Genomic DNA, 19,837 nt, shown 5'->3' with positions numbered 1-19,837 from the left:
AATGGAATTAAATAAAATAAAACTTTCATTAATTTTACAACTTTTTATTATTATTATTATAATTATTATTGTTACTATTTTTAATAGATGTGTATTGTGTTAGTGTCAGTTTCTATAATTACAAATCACTTGAATTGATCGAGATTCGAACCCTGATTTTCCGCACGGAAAAAAATATATTGCGTTGATTACCATACCCGTAAACACTATTGTATTGAGTACCATAAGTATTAGGGTGGGCCGAAAATCCGCTTTTTCTGAATTTTCATTATTAATACCAAAAATATTTTTCTTTGTACAAAAAAAAAATTAGTCGGAAAACAAAAAAAATTTTAGGTGGATATCTTAGGCTCGCCAAATCCCGCTAAAGTTAAGAGTTGTTTAAAATTTTTTTTCTAACTTATTTTGATCGGAAATTTAATTCTCTACAAAAAAGGTCCTATAACAAAATTACGTAAAATTGATAGTTACTGAGATAATTGCAATTTTGCTCTAAAAAATGAAATTTGTCAAGATATTATTACTTTTTCAGGGTAAAAAATAAATTTTATTATAAAAATTTCATAGGAAATTCTATTTTTTACAAAATAGACCTAATAAAAGCTTATTCAAAGTTGATAGTTACAAAGATAATAGCAATTCTTGATGATAGCCACCAAATAACGAGAAATGTGACTATCTAAACATAAAACTGCCAGTTTCTGAATAACTATAAATTTCAAGTTTTTACCAGGAGGCCAACTTTGTAAGAAATTTAATTTCCCATGAAATTTATATGATAAAATTCATATTTTACCCTGAAAAAGTGATAATATCTTGAAAAATTGTATTTTTTAGAACAAAATTACAATTATCTCATTAACTATCAACTTTACGTAATTTTATTATAGGACTTTTTTTGTAGAAAATTAAATTTCCGATCGAAATAAGTTGGAAAAAAAATTTTAAACAATTTCTAACTTTAATGGGATTTGGCGAGCCTAATATATCGACCTAAAATTTATTTTATTTTCCGAAAATTTTTTTTTTGTACAAAAAAAAATATTTTTGGTATTAATAATAAAAATTCAAAAAAATCGGATTTTCGGCCCACCCTAAATAGTATGGCGGGTATGGCGTATAGTACCATACTTCTGACGTTTTTTACTATACTGGGTTGTAAATAACTTCAAAACCTGCAGGAATCGTCAAACCGAATGATATTATAACTAATATTGTTGTAATGTACTTTTATTGTAAATACTTATTATCGATGAAAAAAAACGAATGTTAAAAGTAAAAAAAAAGCATTATTAGTATTTGATGCATACTTGTGGATATTTGCAGTTTTTATGTCACAATAATTTAAAATGGTTAACGGGCTGGAGATGCGCCTGAAATTCGAGCTGACTTAGGTTTTAATTGCTCGATAAAGACTAATCTAAGAACAAGAAGGCTGTTGTCGGTTGAAAGATCAAGTGAAAACTCTACTGTCAGTAGACATCAACTTCTTCAGGCACTGAAAAAAAAAACTTTTTTCCAATGTATGTGTGCTTGTATAATACCGAGTACATATTTGTTTAATCTTAGTGAAGATGTACTCCAACCAAGTATATTTTCTTCAAATAATTTAAAAATTTAGAAAATAATATTCGGTTGAAGTTTATATTTACTAAGATTGAAAAAGTATTTACTCGGTATTATCCAAACGAAAAATGAAGTAATTATGGTTGGGAAAAGATTTTTTTTTCTTTTTCTTTCAGTGGAGGATACTTTTCATCATTTTCAGCGATTGTAAAATTATTTTTCCTTAAATTAATATGAATAATTTTTTATGTATAATTAATTAATTAAATAATACATAAAACTTTTAATTAAAGATAATTGCACTTATAATAATAACTACGATAATGAAAGTCAAAGAGTAATGATAAATTAAAAATTAATGAAAAAAATAAAAAGATGTCTATGAAATGAATAATATCACCCCAGGCTGATAATGAAAAGAGCGTTTAATAGGAAATGTCATCAATCTAATTAACTGGATTTTTCTGTAGCACCGGATGTGATACGATGATTAATAGCAGCAAAAGTAAATGATGGAAATAAGTGTGTGAGTAAAAGTGGAGAAATATTTTTTATTGCTTTAGTGGTGAATAGTTTTTGATAGGAAGTAGTTGGTTCTTAAATTATTTGTAAATGGAAAGTATTATTTTATTATGCTTGGTAACAGTGGGATTGGCGACTTTGGACGTTGACAAGACAGTAGATGGACCTCGGGTTGTAACTCCATTGGGAGGTATCAAAGGGTTTTATGATTACTCCCAGAATGGACGAAAGTACATGGCCTTTGAAGGGATTCCATATGCTAGAGTGCCAATTGAAGATCTGCGATTCAAAGTGAGTATATTTTTGCTTTATTAGTAATATTAATTGAAAATTCACAATTTAAATAAATAAAATGTCATGTAGCCACCTCAAAAATTAAAGCCATGGACTGGAGATTTAGTAGCGATCAAGACGGGATCACCTTGCATGCAGTATATTCACGAGCAGATCGATTCAAGAGAAAGAATTATAGGAGCAGAAGATTGCTTGTACCTGAATATTTACAAGCCTGTAATTGAGTCAACTAAAAAAATGCCAGTTGTCGTTTGGATTCACGGTGGAGCTTTCCAGTGGCATATGGAAGCCAATGATGGCCAATTCACAAGACCTGACTATCTTATGGACCGAGATATTATTTTTGTGTCTTTCAGTTACCGTGTTGGTCCTCTTGGTTTGTACTTGCTCACTGTCTGCTGTAAAACTTCCTATTAATAAACTTTATGTTTATAATATTTTCTTCTAGGTTTCTTGAGCACTGGAGATGATAACATTTCGGGAAATATGGGTCTTAAAGATCAAAGCATGGCCATTCGCTGGGTTAATGAAAATATCGATGCTTTTGGTGGTGATTCTGAAAATATTTCTCTCTTTGGATTGAGTGCAGGTGGAGTGAGTGTACACTACCATTATTTAACGTATTTGAGCAGAGGATTATTCAAAAGTAAGAAAATTTTTTTTGATACAAATGAAATAAGTAAAAATAATAAATACATTAATTAGTAAACATTATTTTTTAATTTTAACTACAGGAGGAATATCTTTCAGTGGGACTGCGTTAAATTCCTGGGGCATTACAGAAGAATCAGCAGAAAAAGCAAGAAAAGTAGCGATGATCGTTGGATGTCCTTCTTCAAATACTGAAGAAATGGTAAAATGTCTCAGGGCTCGTCCTGCAAGTCAAATATCGCTCACTGTAATGCATTTTATGCCTTGGTTATACAATCCAATGACTCCATTTGGTCCTGTAGTTGAGAAATCAACATCTGAATCACCATTTATTACATCATATCCAATTGATATAATTAATAATAACGAAGTTTATGACGCCCCCTGGATTACCGGTGTCGTTTCCGAAGAAGGACTTTATCCTGGCGCTGGTGAATTTTAAATGTTCATCAATTTAATAATAAACATTTTATAATAGAAAAGTTGCATGAATTTTTAATCATTACAAATTTATTTATAGATGAACAAACAACTTTTTAAGAATTAGTTTTAATCATTTTTTTTTTTTTTTAACTAATTATAAAAAATCAATAAATTTTGGCGCAAAAAAACGACTTATAGTTGGTAATGACGTAATTACGTCTTTTGGAGCTTATATTTTCTTTTTTTTTGTTATGATTCTGATAGGGTAACATGGGTTTTTCATCTCTCTATGTAATGACACGTCGGAACCAACATAATGACGTTACTAGCGTTTGAGTTTAAATTTTTAAAAAACAGTTTTTAATTTAAAAATTAATCGAGAAATCAATCATTATAATACTATTCTCTCAATTTTTCGTTACAAAACATGCAACTTCTCTATTATATTATATGTAATTTTATAGACTAATAAGTAACATAATTATTATATTTTAATAGAGTTCTGTGCTAATGAGAAATTGTTGAAAGAACTAGACGCAAGGTGGGATGCTTTAGCACCTTTTATCCTCGATTATAATTATACTATTCCTCTTTCTAAACAAGTGGAAGTAGGGAAAAAAATCCGACGCCACTATATTGGTGATAAACCAATTGATGATAGTACGGCAATGTCAATTATCCATATGATCGGTGATCGACTTTACACCGCAGATAGCATAAAAGCTGCTAAGCTTATGGCTAAACAAAATAAGAATCCCGTATTTTATTATTACTTCACGTACAAAGGCGCAGAGAGCGTTTCTCATGTTATGACTAGGACAAAAAAAGACTGGGGTAGAAATTATCAATAAAAATAAAAAAATATAAACTTTATTGACATTAGTTATTTTATAGGTGTCGCACATGGTGATGACTTGTACTTTATTATCGCATCACCAGCGAAAAATCCAACTACTACTTGGGAAGATCGTTCGATGCAACGAGAACTCTTGGATTTTTGGATCTCTTTCGCGACTTATGGGTGCGTTAAATATTATTTTTACTTTTAATATCAATACTTTAATAATAATAATAATAATAATAATAATAATAATAATAATAATAATAATAATAATAATAATAATAATAATAATAATAATAATAATCATAATAATCTATTTATTATTAGAACTCCTGATGTTGGTATTGAATGGAAACCGGTTAATCCAAGTACTATCAAATTAAATTACCTTCATATATACGGACCAGGTGAAAGAAAAATGAATGAAGATGATAATCTTGGTCAAATTAAACTCTGGTCTGAAATTGATTTTAATGAAAATAAAATAAAATTTACAACAAAACCTAAAATATAATTTATAATAAATATATAATTTGTTTCTAAATAAATTTTTTTTTTTACACGGAAAAAAAAATGATAATTCTCCCAACCACAATATTGTAATAAAACATTGTAGTAGTAGTTACTTCAATATGTAGTAAATGAAATGGAGCTGCTAAATTAAGTATTTGATTCATGAGAGAATCGTTTTTCATACACTCGTTGTAATTGATGTCTGGCCCCGCAGACTATAAAATTGTAACCAAACAGGGGGACAGGCAGTAAAGACAACGAGTTTACTTGACTTTTTTAAATACTCTGTTGAACATACTAATGAAAAAAAAAAGAAAATAATAATAATAATATAACACGTATATATAAAAATAAATTTGTAGAAGATATTCATATTTTGATAGTTACAAAATTCAATATTTTATTTGACCCAATGATTATTATTACATAAATATAAATATAAATAACTAGATAAATAAAATTTATTACCTTATTCAACTTTAAAAAAAAAAAAAGTAACATTTAAAAATTATATATTTTTATTTTAGTGTTTTTTTTTTTTGATAAAACAGATCAAATTGTTAAATTGAAACGAAATCAAGAACTATAATGACGATTTTTATTTTTGAATTGTTCTTTACTATCGTATTAATGGGGAATTCAATGACAGTTTGTAATAAAATTTATTTAAAATTTTATAAAATTTCCCAAGCTCTCAAATGCAAATGAAATCATTCTAATAACTCAAAGGATATATTGATTTTTGTGTTTGCGCTAAGAGAAAACACAATTGTATTTGCCAAGTACTTGAAGTTATTCTCAAAATGCATGTCTTTTAATTGTTAATAATAAATGCCCACGACATTTGTTTGATTTTTTTTTTGTTTTTGTATGAAGTTCTTATTATTACTAAAACGTTATTTAAATGTTTTAACTGCCATAGTGAAGTGACAAAATTTTTGAGTAACTATTAATCTTACATTTACCGACCAATCTTGTTCATCGTTAAATAAAAAAAGCTATTGATAAAAACATACAGTTGATAATATACTCTCTAAAAATAAAATCGTGAATTCAATGCGAATTAGTGGAAAGTCACTATATATATTTATCCAGCTAAAAGTATACCACTAAAACCACCAGTGATATACGTATGGCTGGTTTCCAGTGCATATTCACTAATTCACACTAAATTTCACTAATTAATTTCTAGAGAGTATACATATATTAATATATTAAAGTGGATTTAAAATTGTTAAGATTTGTAGAAAATATTTCAAGAAAATAAGACATGTGATGGTAAAATTATAATAAAGTTGTATTAGAACAGCAATTGTGAAAGCTAAATTTATAATTAATACCGCTAGGAAATTTAAAAAAAAAAAAAAAAAAAAAAAAGGAAGTTATAAGATCTTAGGAATTTTTATCGAAGAAAAAAAAAAGTATTTTACGAAATTGTCTTAATTATTTTCGTGTCAGAAGACTTTGCTTGAAACAAAATTTATTTATTGTGTTTCATCTTTATATAAAATATGAATAATATTAGCAATCTATTTGGCAAAATATTAAGGTATTAAAAATGTAAATGTAATTTCAATGCAATGTTAATAAAAAAAAAAAAATAATTACTATGTAGTACATATATTTATTTAATTTTTACAGATATTTTGATATTGGGTATAAATTGTTGCAATTGATTAAAAAAATTCATGTTTATTGCTAGATAGGTATCCTTATTTCTGTATAAAAGAAAACTAGATGGAAATCATGAATACGAAAAATCGATTTAGAATTTCCATATAAATTTTTTCGATGGGGTTCTTAGTACCAAAACTTTACAAGTTAATGTGTTTAAGCTGCTATAGTAGAGTGATTAGATTTGTGCATCACGTTTAGATGTTTCACGGAGGCGTGTTTAACGAACACATCCTAAATAACAGGTTGTGAGACCTAAGCCAAACCACCACAAGTCTTACCTTTTAGTTTGAGAAAGCAAAAAAACATTGTGGACAGAGTGGGGGTTTTTGTTAATTAAGTATGTTAATGATGTGCACCATCAAATAAATCTATAATTACATCTAAACAAATAATATAATGATCTATATTTTTTACTTTTAGATAAACGTAAGCAATACGTTGTAATAATTAATTTAAAATATTGTAAAATATGATTAAAAAAAAAAAGGAAATATATTGATTATTTATGTGTAATAATTTAGAGAGTAATGAAAATAATCAGAAAAATATTATAAAGAAAACAAAAAAAATTGTACATGTATCAATACGTCGAGGCAAAGCGTGAGTAGTGATGAGTATAAAGTATAATAGTAGTTTCATTTGAGCCGTTGACGCTCGAGTATAAACGATGTTTAATAAAACATAAATGTGATTAATAATAGTATAAATATTAGGTTGGTTTATTTGGAACTCCAACTTCAAAATATTATTGTAAACATTGAAAAAAAAAAAATTATTTGCAAGTTTTAATCCTTAATTTTAATTTTGAGTATTTTACATTAGATTTCAAAGTTTTCCCATGTAAAATCCCATGGAAAAGATAGATTTTTTTTCAAATCCCTATAGCTCAGCTACACTTCAAGTCTCTGTAGTAATTTTACTGAGACTCTAATTGCTTTTTCTTTATTGGTTCTGAAAATCATTTTTTTTTTTAATGATAATTTGGGTTTTTGGTTGATATTGACTAAATAACAAAATTTACAGTAAAAATGTAGACAACTTCTCTACAAAAAAAGGTCTTTTTAGTTAAGTTGCTCAAACTCGTCGTTAACGTGATATAAGAATTTTATTACTTTGTAAATAAAATATTTGTCAAAAATTTTTCTGAAGCTTATAAAATTTAATTCTTCGTATTTCCATTAATGGGTTAAATTATTAAAAAGAAAATTATTTACTGATTTAAAATTAAAATTAAAAGTAATTGGGTCAAATATAAAAAAATCCCTATATCACGTTAACAAAGATCTTGAGCAACTTAACTAAAAGGATCTTATTTGTAGAGAAAAAAATTTCCTAAAAAATTGTTATCCTCAATATCAACTAAAAATCCAAATTATCATTAAAAAAAAAATGATTTTCAGAACCAATTAAGAAAAAACAATTAGAGTCTCAGTAAAATTACTACAGAGACTTTTAAGACTTAAAATGCAGCTGAACTATAGAGAATTGAACCAAAAAAAATCCTAAATTTCCTATGTAGTTTAAATGTGAAAACTTCAAAATCAAATGCAGGAAATTTTTTATTTTTTTTTAATGTTTACTACAACATTTTAAAATGGGGGTGAAAAAAAAAATAGTCGTTCCAAATAAACCACCCTAATAAATATATTAAAGATTAAAAATATAAAAATCGATATAAAATAAGTAAATGTGAATTTTATGATTTTTTAGAGTTTGATATTGAGTATAACGAAATTAATTATTATTTTTAAGGATGCAGGTGAAATTTTTAAAGAATAAAAATGAAGTCAATGAAATTAATGATTAATTTAATGTTATAAAAATTTTTCAAAGAATAGATATTTGTATTTACATTATTTTTTTGTGTGTAAAAAAAGTTTTATTTATTGAGTATGGAAATGAAGAGAAAAAAAAAATAAATGAAAAGACATTAAATTTATCTGTGAAAAATGAGTACACAAGTACTGCTGAGAACTACCAAGTAATTTACAAGCTAATGAATATTAGAAGTATTAACAAAGATATAAAATTTGAAATAAACGAGTTGAAAATAAATTAAGTAACTTTTTAACGACTATCATAATTAATGTCACGATGTTTTTTGTCGTTCCTGAAATGGAAACAAATAAATATAAGTTATATTATTTAGTTAAATAATGATTTATTTTAAACATAATTGTTGGATGACAATTAATTTTTTTTTTAATTTATGTATTTTTTAAATATGTTCAAGAATAAAAATAAAGAGTATAAATTTTATGCTATTAATTAGTAATTTTAGATCAACTTTATGATCATAAATGATGTAATAAAAGGAATATAATAATAAAAAAAAAAAAAACAATAACTATTATACTATTTATTGAGTAATCATAATTTCTTAACTTTTTAAGAGTCTGTTAGTTTTTGTCACAAGATATGAATGGAAACAATTTTTATTTATAATATTTATGTTTATTATATTATAATAGATACTGCTATAATATTTGAATCTTGTTAATAAATTTAAAAAAAAACCGAATAAATTTTATGTTTATTATAATTGTTAGCATAAGCTCTTTAAAATTAAATATTAAATACACCGAAATAAATAAATATTATAGATTCTATGTACTAAATATCTCAGATATCATTATGAAATAGGAATAAAGAATTTGATAAAAATTAATAATAATGAGTGATTTATTTATTTTAAATGGTTAACAATGACTAATTTAAGTAAAAAATAATCGAATATGAATAAATAAGAATTTTAATGGGAATACACTATTTTACTCATCATAATGTTGTGTGTATGTTGATTTTCATGATGAATAGTAAAAAGATGAGTGTTATGTATTAAGTTTGAAAAATAAAAAAAAAAAAGTTTTGTATTTGAAAAAAAAGTTTAATAAATGTATTTTAAAAAAAAAAGTACAAGGTCCAAAGTATGTATATATATATATATATTAGACTGTTTCATATTAAGCGACTATTTTTTTTTTTTTGAAGAACTTTGAAAAATCGAAAGGGTATGTTAAAATATGTTGACAGTTAAGATATGAGCTCTTAATATTGATATTTAGAGGTGGCTGTTTATAATTTTCGGTTTTTCATTTAGTAACATGGTAAAAAATACATAACTTCCGAAAAAATCAAGATACAGAAAATTTCTTCCCAAACATTTTGTAGCAAATTTACCGACCTACAAAAAAGGTCTTTTATGATTTTTGCATAAATTCAACCATTCACAAGATAACCGACGTCAAAGTTTGATACAATTCGAAGAACTTGTTTTTGCTCGTTCTGAATTTTATACCATGTCGACTAATGAGAATTCAGCAATTCTTAATATAGTTTTTTGTAGGAAATTGAATGCTCTACAAAAAAAGTCTCTTATCATTTTTTGATAAATCCATCTGTTCAAAAGTTATTGGAGCATGAAATCAAGTTAGAGTAAATTTTTAGATCTTTTTACTTTTCCGGCGAAACTATCGGACTTATTATAAAATGTCATAGGATATTTTTTGTAGACGACTTTATTATCTAGGAATTATCATTGATAAAGTTTTTTGGAATTCTGCATTGTTTTCTAGTTATTTCCATTTTATTGCCAAGCTCTTAAAATCGATAAGAATTATTTTTTTTTCGGTGCTTGGCAATAAAATGGAAATAACTAGAAAACAATGCAGAATTCCAAAAAACTTTATCAATGATAATTCCTAGATAATAAAGTCGTCTACAAAAAATATCCTATGACATTTTATAATAAGTCCGATAGTTTCGCCGGAAAAGTAAAAAGATCTAAAAATTTACTCTAACTTGATTTCATGCTCCAATAACTTTTGAACAGATGGATTTATCAAAAAATGATAAGAGACTTTTTTTGTAGAGCATTCAATTTCCTACAAAAAACTATATTAAGAATTGCTGAATTCTCATTAGTCGACATGGTATAAAATTCAGAACGAGCAAAAACAAGTTCTTCGAATTGTATCAAACTTTGACGTCGGTTATCTTGTGAATGGTTGAATTTATGCAAAAATCATAAAAGACCTTTTTTGTAGGTCGGTAAATTTGCTACAAAATGTTTGGGAAGAAATTTTCTGTATCTTGATTTTTTCGGAAGTTATGTATTTTTTACCATGTTACTAAATGAAAAACCGAAAATTATAAACAGCCACCTCTAAATATCAATATTAAGAGCTCATATCTTAACTGTCAACATATTTTAACATACCCTTTCGATTTTTCAAAGTTCTTCAAAAAAAAAAAAAATAGTCGCTTAATTTGAAACAGTCTAATATATATATATTAGACTGGGCCAAAAAAATTGACTATTTTTTTTTTCCATAGCTATATCGAAAATATTACTCAGAATGACAAAAAAAAAATTTCATGAAAGTTTGAGCCCTTAATATTAATTTTAAGAGGTCGATCATCGCTATTTTTAATTTTAATTCATAATTTGATGTTTTACGTCAGAACTGCTAAAACATTGGAGTAAAAAAAATTCATTACCACTTATTCTGATGTAAAATTAAATTCCCTACAAAAAAGGTCTGATTAAAAATTTTTGTCAGACAAGCCGTTTCCGATTAATTAAGCTTAATAAATTCATATATTTTTTCGATTTAACATTTTTACTTTTGAATTTTGTAACTGACGAATCAAGAAATATCTAATAAAGAACATGACAGATTTTCGAAGGAAATTTAAGGCTCTACAAAAAAGGCCTCTTAACATATTTTGCTAAATTCACTCCTTTGAAAGTTATTTACGTTATTGACATCGTTTTGACTCAAATTCAACCTTGAATAACTTTCGAAGGAGTGAATTTAGCAAAAAATGTTAAGAGGCCTTTTTTGTCGAGCATTAAATTTCCTTTAAGAATCTGTCATGATCTTTTTTAGATATTTCTTGATTCGTCAGTTACAAAATTCAAAAGTAAAAATGTTAAATCGAAAAAATATATGAATTTATTAAGCTTAATTAATCGGAAACGGCTTGTCTGACAAAAATTTTTAATCAGACCTTTTTTGTAGGGAATTTAATTTTACATCAGAATAAGTGGTAATGAATTTTTTTTACTCCAATTTTTTAGCAGTTCTGACGTAAAACATCAAATTATGAATTAAAATTAAAAATAGCGATGATAGACCTCTTTAAATTAATATTAAGGGCTCAAACTTTCATGAAATTTTTTTTTTGTCATTCTGAATAATGTTTTCGATATAGCTATGAAAAAAAAAAATAGTCAATTTTTTTTGGCCCAGTCTAATATATATATTAAATTTCAAAGATATTGTTTAAGGCATATGTTAGTATAGTATTATTATAACTTGATTGAAGTTGTTAATTTTAAATCGAAGCTAACTACAATCAAAACACAAGTGTATTCTATATATCCGTAATCTATCAAGTTTGTAAAAATTTGGTGCATATAAAATAAAACTTTAATATTAAAAAATATGATCAACGAAGAAAAAATTAATAAAGATGGATGCATTGATGATAAGTTATTTAATAATTAAAAAAAAAAATAAATAAAATTAAGAATCAAATTAAATTGTAAAATATTTAAGAAAATAATAAGTATATTATAATTATAGTTTATTAATTTGTATGTAACAAGTTAGAATAATAAAAATATTGATAAGAAATAAAACTATGTTGGATAATCGTTATTACTTGGTTGAGGCAAATTGTTGATAGTAGTGGGTATCAAGTAAGGTAGGCATACTCCCGCCATTGACTCGTGAGTATAGAAGATGTTTAACATAGCATAGCGCTTTAAGAAAGTTTTCGATTTATTACAGCCGAATGTTATACGTATTTTGATTTTATAAAAATAATAATAACAATTATAATATAATACCAAGTCAAGATTTCATGTTTGATGATAATTTAATATTAAAAATACAATAGAATGAACACAGTGAAGTAGTTGATAATGCTGGTATCTAAATATAAATTGGTTAGTAAAAGCAGTTGAATTTTGCTATTTATTCGTAAATATTTAAGATAAGTATAGGAAGAAGAAAAAATACTATTAATATCAAAATGAACAAAAAAAAAAAAATATATATATATAAATAAACAAATGCTCAGGTTATTCAAGATCTTCAATTTATTTGATGTCTAAATTATATCAAATTCCGCTACGTTTCGTTGACAATCTCAACTTCATCAGGCTTCTTTGAATAGAGATTGTCAACGAAACGTAGCGGAATTTGATATAATTTAGACATCAAATAAATTGAAGATCTTGAATAACCTGAGCATTTGTTTATTTATTTATTGGCTGAGATCTGAATATTGCCCCCAATTATAAATATATATATATATATATATATATATATATATAGATATAGATATACTATTATTTATCTTAGAAAAATTCGGGGAAAAAAAAATGTGTATAATATAGTTAAAAATTGATTAAATTCAAAAGATTTTATTTGGTGTAGAGATTATTAGTTTATTGATAATAGCATTCAATATATACTTTAGTTCTGTTTGTTAGACATTAAGCAATTGCCATAGCCAACTACGTTTGAAGCCTAGTTCAAGTACTACCGCAGTTTACCAAGCCATTTGAAGTTTCATAAATATAATAATGAATTTTATTTATTATTTGATTATTAATTAATTAATAAAATGTAAAATTTAAGAGCTTAAATAATTATGAAAAAATGAATAAAAGTGACAAATAAATTTGTAAATTAATTTTAATTGTGACTTTTTAGTATGATTAGATAAGGACAAATAATATCAATAAAATCTTTTTAATAATTATAAAAATTCATTGGTCTTGAGTCAATTCTCAAGATAAATTTTATTATAAAGAAAAACACAATAAATAATAAAAATGAAATAAATATCAAACTATAATAATTAATTTTTTTTTTTTTACAATATATATAAGTTTTTATATTATAAAATAATTTATACTGTTATGTTAATTGAATATAGTTAATCACGTAAAAACTATTGAATATTTTGACATGAAATTTACATCACAAAATTCTGCGTATTTCAAAGAAGGTTTATAGCTATGTATTATTATGATTTTAATGATAAAAAGTATATTTTTTTAAATTTTATTTTAATAAATTTTATCGATTTTCGATTGTTCTTTTTTTTTCAAATAAAACAAAAGAACATGATATATATGAATCTATCCTTTTTTTTTTGGCATGATATAATTTTATTTTATTTTCTAATTAATATTTTAAAAAGTACTGAAAATATTAATAATAATAAGAATAATAATAATAATCATCATCAAATTAAATTCCTGTTTGAAAGTATACAAAAAATTTTATTTTAAATGTCTAAAAATGATTTTAATGTTGAGAAATTGTATTGTTATGCAGAAAATATTTTTTACCAAATAAAATTTTTTTTGGAGTGTGACCTTCGCGGATTTTGTTCAAATTTTGTGGAGTGATTCTTTACATCAGAATAAAGATTCCCTAAAGAGTTGAGCTCTTAATATTAAGTACTTTCGTAGTAATGATTTTTTGAATTATGACGATTTTTTTTTTAACTTTTTCCATTAATTTTTTTCTACAGCAAAAACATTTCCTATGAAAATATGAACAGTACATTTTTTTCGTAAAAAATTCTCAGCTTTTCGATAAAAATATTCATTTTTTATTATAAGTAATGGAAGACTCTCAAAACTTTAATTAAGTGAAAAAAGTGTTTTTTCTGGCCTTGCGACAATTTTTACTTCACAATTACATAAATAAATTATAAAATAGTAATAATTAATTTTATGATTTTATTTAAACGGTAAAATATTTACATAGAAATTTTCCAAGTCTCGATATTTGAATTTATCGCCAAAAAATTCGCATAACATATACTACATTGTACGTCTAGAGAGTGCTGCTGTTTTACTGCAAGTTATACTTTTTAAAGACCCGGTGCTTACTCATAGGTCTACAAATTAATTAATAAAAATAAAATTGTACGTTCAAACAAAAAATAACCCCATCGCCAAAATGACATTTTTTTTGTAAAAAATTCTCAGTTTTCAGAAAAAAATATCAAATTTGAAGTAAAAATTGTCGCAAGGCCCGAAAAATGACTTTTTTTCACTTTAATTAAAGTTGTGAGAGTCTTCCATTACTAATAATGAAAAATGAATATTTTTATCGCAAAGCTGAGAATGTTTTACGAAAAAAATGTACTGTTCATATTTTTATAGGAAATGTTTTTACTATAGAAAAAAATTAATGAAAAAGTTAAAAAAAAAAAAATCGTCAAAATTAAAAAAATCATTACTACGAAAGTACTTGATATTAAGAGCTCAACTCCAGAACTTGACATAACTCAAGCCGACTGCTGAATGTAAAAAGATAATAATATTCAAGTATAAGATATATTTGTATGATTATTATAGAATTTTTAAATTTAACTGCACATATAACCAGATTAAGCCATTTTTTTTTTCGAAAAATAAAAAAAAAAGAAATAAATAAACAATGATAATTATATTAATTAAAAAATTTTCATGACAGTATAATTTGATAGCAATGGGGATATCTTGTCATTTAAATAGCATACAAATCTTTAGTGAAATGTTGTTTCAAAAATACGAAAATTAATCGAGATAGTGAAGTATTTATTACTTGGAACATTATTTTTTTATCATAATTCGTAATTGAATAAACAATCAATTAAAATATAAAAATGTTTAAAAAAAAAGTAGTAAAATATTTAAATTTTAAGTATATTGTATTAAAATATGTACAAAATTATGTTCACTACGTTTATCTTTATAGCAATAATTAAAATAAATGTGTTTAAAAAAAAGGATTTATATAAAATATAATAAGAAAGATTTTTACTAACAGACATTATCTCAATTAACTGTTTTGTTTACAGAATAGCGAATAAATATAATGTTATTTGTTTCAATATTTTTCAAACGATGTTTTCATCATGGTTTATATATAAAATTGTATAAATTGAGTGCTATCAATATATCAAATGTATACTGTACTAATAATAAAATTAAAAAAAAAAGATTTATAAAATTTATTTATTTATAATTTTTATAGAATAAATGATAATGATTAGTTATTTCATATAACCGATAATATTTTTTTCATTATTATTATAATATATTAAATTATTTTAGAATTATTATATAGTTATGTTAAAAGAAAAAATAATTGATTAAATTTATAATTTTTATGGAATAAATGATAAGAATTAGTTATTTTATATAATTGATAATATTTATTATTATTATTATAATATATTTTAAAATTAATTCATGTTCAATTAAAAAAAAATAAATAAATAACATTTATTGTAATAAATAATAATCCATATACCAAATGTATACGATACTTGAAATACAAATTTTTTAAAAAATAATTTATTGAATTCATTTATTAATAATTTTTATAGAATAAATGATAAGAATTGATGATTTTACATAACCGATAATATTTATTATTATTATAATAATATATTTTAAAATTAATTTATGTTCAATTAAAACAAAAAAGAACTAAACAATATTTATTGTAATAAATAATAATCAATGTATCAATTGTATATGATATTTAAAATAAAAATTTTTCAAAAAATAATTTATTAAATTTATAGAATAAATAATAAGAATTAGTTATTTTCCACAAACGATAATATTTATTATTATTTTTATAGTATATATTTTAAAATTATGTTATGTTCAATTAAAAAAAATAAAGTAAATGAATATATTTATCAAAACAATAAAATTATAATAAAAAAAAAATAATAATAATATCATCTATATACACTTCAATTAAAAAAAAAAAAATTTTATATTGAAAAATATTACAAGTACCAACATGTAATTTAGATACAGGGAGATACCGAACTATCCGCCGCCGCTGACGCGGCTAGCAGTTAGCCCGCGCTAGCAACTTTTTTAGACGCCGGCTCGTACTAGTATGAAAGAGTAGTCGGTCGAAGCAGTACTAGTAAGCGCTGACGGAGACTGGCTACGGCAAGATACTCAATATCAACGCATCATTGCCACGGGTCGATGTCTATGACTGAATGACTCTATATGTGGTAAATCGCTACGGCGTTTATGTAATATTATGTATAACTTAAAAATAGTGTACAAATATGAAACTGAGTATTGATTCACTTGTTTCCGAGCAAGAATAAAATATCACGTTTGCGTGTATATTTCTAACCAAGTCGTTCTGATAATAAAACATCTAGCGAGAGTAAAATTGAAAAAGAGAGAGGATGTTTGAAAAATAAAATTATTATTCAATGTTGCGAATAAATAATGTAGAATCAAAAATTTAAAGTGTTGATTTGAAGCAAACGCTTACAAACAGCACCGCTTTAACAACTAATAGTATTTTATAAAGACTATTATGTATGTATAAAGTGAAAGAGGAGTAATTCTGATGTTTTAAAAATAAAACATATACGAAGCTCCCTGGTTGATCCTGCCAGTAGTCATATGCTTGTCTCAAAGATTAAGCCATGCATGTCTCAGTACATGCCGTATTAAGGTGAAACCGCGAATGGCTCATTAAATCAGTTATGGTTCCTTAGATCGTACCCACATTTACTTGGATAACTGTGGTAATTCTAGAGCTAATACATGCAAACCAGAGTTCCGACCAGAGATGGAAGGAACGCTTTTATTAGATCAAAACCAATCGGTGGCTTGTCCATCGTTACTTTTGGTGACTCTGAATAACTTTCTGCTGATCGTATGGTCTAGTACCGACGACGAATCTTTCAAATGTCTGCCTTATCAACTGTCGATGGTAGGTTCTGCGCCTACCATGGTTGTAACGGGTAACGGGGAATCAGGGTTCGATTCCGGAGAGGGAGCCTGAGAAACGGCTACCACATCCAAGGAAGGCAGCAGGCGCGCAAATTACCCACTCCCGGCACGGGGAGGTAGTGACGAAAAATAACGATACGGGACTCATCCGAGGCCCCGTAATCGGAATGAATACACTTTAAATCCTTTAATGAGGATCCATTGGAGGGCAAGTCTGGTGCCAGCAGCCGCGGTAATTCCAGCTCCAATAGCGTATATTAAAGTTGTTGCGGTTAAAAAGCTCGTAGTTGAATCTGTGTTTCATACTGTTGGTTCATCGCTCGCGGTGTTAACTGACATGTTATGGAACGTCCTACCGGTGGATTTAGCTAAGGTTAAACTTGGCGGTCCAATTTAATCCTATCGCGGTGCTCTTAATTGAGTGTCGAGGTAGGCCGGTACGTTTACTTTGAACAAATTAGAGTGCTTAAAGCAGGCTTACTTCGCCTGAATACTGTGTGCATGGAATAATAGAATAGGACCTCGGTTCTATTTTGTTGGTTTTCGGAATACCGAGGTAATGATTAATAGGGACAGATGGGGGCATTCGTATTGCGACGTTAGAGGTGAAATTCTTGGATCGTCGCAAGACGAACAGAAGCGAAAGCATTTGCCAAAAATGTTTTCATTAATCAAGAACGAAAGTTAGAGGTTCGAAGGCGATCAGATACCGCCCTAGTTCTAACCATAAACGATGCCAGCTAGCGATCCGCCGATGTTCCTCCGATGACTCGGCGGGCAGCTTCCGGGAAACCAAAGCTTTTGGGTTCCGGGGGAAGTATGGTTGCAAAGCTGAAACTTAAAGGAATTGACGGAAGGGCACCACCAGGAGTGGAGCCTGCGGCTTAATTTGACTCAACACGGGAAACCTCACCAGGCCCGGACACCGGAAGGATTGACAGATTGATAGCTCTTTCTTGATTCGGTGGGTGGTGGTGCATGGCCGTTCTTAGTTGGTGGAGCGATTTGTCTGGTTAATTCCGATAACGAACGAGACTCTAGCCTGCTAAATAGGCGTTTTTGGTATCTTGAAAGATTTACTTGGTTTTCGGATCAAGTGATTTTTACTACCAACGTAAATAAATATCTTCTTAGAGGGACAGGCGGCTTCTAGCCGCACGAGATTGAGCAATAACAGGTCTGTGATGCCCTTAGATGTTCTGGGCCGCACGCGCGCTACACTGAAAGAATCAACGTGTCTTCCCTGGCCGAAAGGCCCGGGTAACCCGCTGAACCTCTTTCGTGCTAGGGATTGGGGCTTGCAATTATTCCCCATGAACGAGGAATTCCCAGTAAGCACGAGTCATAAGCTCGTGTTGATTACGTCCCTGCCCTTTGTACACACCGCCCGTCGCTACTACCGATTGAATGATTTAGTGAGGTCTTCGGACTGATGCGCGGCAATGTTTCGGCATTGCCGATGTTGTTGGAAAGATGACCAAACTTGATTATTTAGAGGAAGTAAAAGTCGTAACAAGGTTTCCGTAGGTGAACCTGCGGAAGGATCATTAACGTATAATATACAATACAAATATTGTAATTGTAATATATATACTTGTAAATATTACTTTCAAAAGTGCTAACGTACGCAAAATAAAAAGTATATCGAAAGAATACTTATACAAAAGTATCTTCAGAAACTTTGTGTTTGATTATACTCATTACAAATAGTCACGGTAACCTACACTAGTCTATACTCTAAATGTTTCGTGCATATTGTATAGATAAGGTTTTTAAATGAATATTCGCCATGACTGAATTATATTTACAAAGTTTCGTTGCCATATACATCTGATGTATAGATGGCAATTTTACATTAGAATAGGATAATATGTTTCTAATGTAAAAGACATTTTGTCAAAGTATCAAAATTATGTTAACAAGCAATAAAAAGAAAATATAAAAATTTTCTAAAAAGATAATTATCCTGAACGGTGGATCACTTGGCTCGTAAATCGATGAAGAACGCAGCTAATTGCGCGTCAACTTGTGAACTGCAGGACACACGAACATCGACACTTCGAACGCACATTGCGGTCCACGGATCCAATTCCCGGACCACACTTGGCTGAGGGTCGTTTATTATATAAAAACTGCTTACATTTAATGTACTAGCGATAAAGTATACATTGAACGTTCATCACCAGTTTGATTATAAACAAGATGATGTCGTTTGAAATTATTATTTGTACTTGAATCAGTGAATTGCTATTATTTTCAAGTTCGACTGATTTTTGAGTTTACGAATTATATCACCAAACCGAAAACAGTCGTTACTATTTTCATTGATTCTTTAAACTAAATTGACGACCTCAGATTAAGTGAGACTACCCGCTGAATTTAAGCATATTAATAAGCGGAGGAAAAGAAACTAACAAGGATTTCCTTAGTAACGGCGAGTGAACAGGAATTAGCCCAGCACTAAATCCTATGGTTATGCCATTGGGAGATGTAGTGTTTAGGAGGAATCATTTAACCCGAGATTTATTATCATGTCCAAGTCCATCTTG

At 27.1% G+C, this 19,837-nt stretch overlaps 1 protein-coding gene and 2 non-coding genes across 3 annotated transcripts; all 3 read left to right on the top strand.

Annotated features, from left to right (window-relative positions):
* The first annotated feature begins 2,042 nt into the window (after nucleotides 1-2,042).
* On the top strand, nucleotides 2,043-4,871 carry LOC130665470 (carboxylic ester hydrolase-like). Its single transcript, XM_057465884.1, has 7 exons — nucleotides 2,043-2,379; nucleotides 2,452-2,758; nucleotides 2,831-3,028; nucleotides 3,117-3,464; nucleotides 3,955-4,290; nucleotides 4,351-4,477; nucleotides 4,625-4,871. Exons 1-7 carry the CDS (start codon nucleotides 2,179-2,181, stop codon nucleotides 4,809-4,811), a joined length of 1,704 nt encoding a protein of 567 aa, XP_057321867.1. The 5' UTR covers nucleotides 2,043-2,178; the 3' UTR covers nucleotides 4,812-4,871.
* A 12,057-nt stretch (nucleotides 4,872-16,928) lies between these two features.
* LOC130666202 (small subunit ribosomal RNA) lies at nucleotides 16,929-18,838 on the top strand. The gene has a single exon (XR_008989640.1). It is a non-coding gene; the product is annotated as a small subunit ribosomal RNA (ribosomal RNA).
* Nucleotides 18,839-19,250: 412 nt separating this feature from the next.
* Nucleotides 19,251-19,405, top strand: LOC130666184 (5.8S ribosomal RNA). Its single transcript, XR_008989624.1, has one exon. It is a non-coding gene; the product is annotated as a 5.8S ribosomal RNA (ribosomal RNA).
* Nucleotides 19,406-19,837: the final 432 nt, after the last annotated feature.

This window comes from Microplitis mediator, chromosome 3 (assembly GCF_029852145.1).
Source record: "Microplitis mediator isolate UGA2020A chromosome 3, iyMicMedi2.1, whole genome shotgun sequence".
Classification (NCBI taxonomy): Eukaryota; Metazoa; Arthropoda; class Insecta; order Hymenoptera; family Braconidae; genus Microplitis; species Microplitis mediator.
Note: the sequence above shows the minus strand (reverse complement) of the source record. Positions and strands in the feature narration are given on the sequence as shown.

Excerpts from the sequence above, each read along its gene's own strand:
- LOC130665470 (XM_057465884.1), top strand. The coding sequence starts at position 2,179 with ATGGAAAGTATTATTTTATTATGCTTGGTAACAGTGGGATTGGCGACT. Across the intron at positions 4,291-4,350 it reads TAGGACAAAAAAAGACTGGG|GTGTCGCACATGGTGATGAC; the intron begins GTAGAAATTATC and ends GTTATTTTATAG. Across the intron at positions 4,478-4,624 it reads ATCTCTTTCGCGACTTATGG|AACTCCTGATGTTGGTATTG; the intron begins GTGCGTTAAATA and ends ATTTATTATTAG.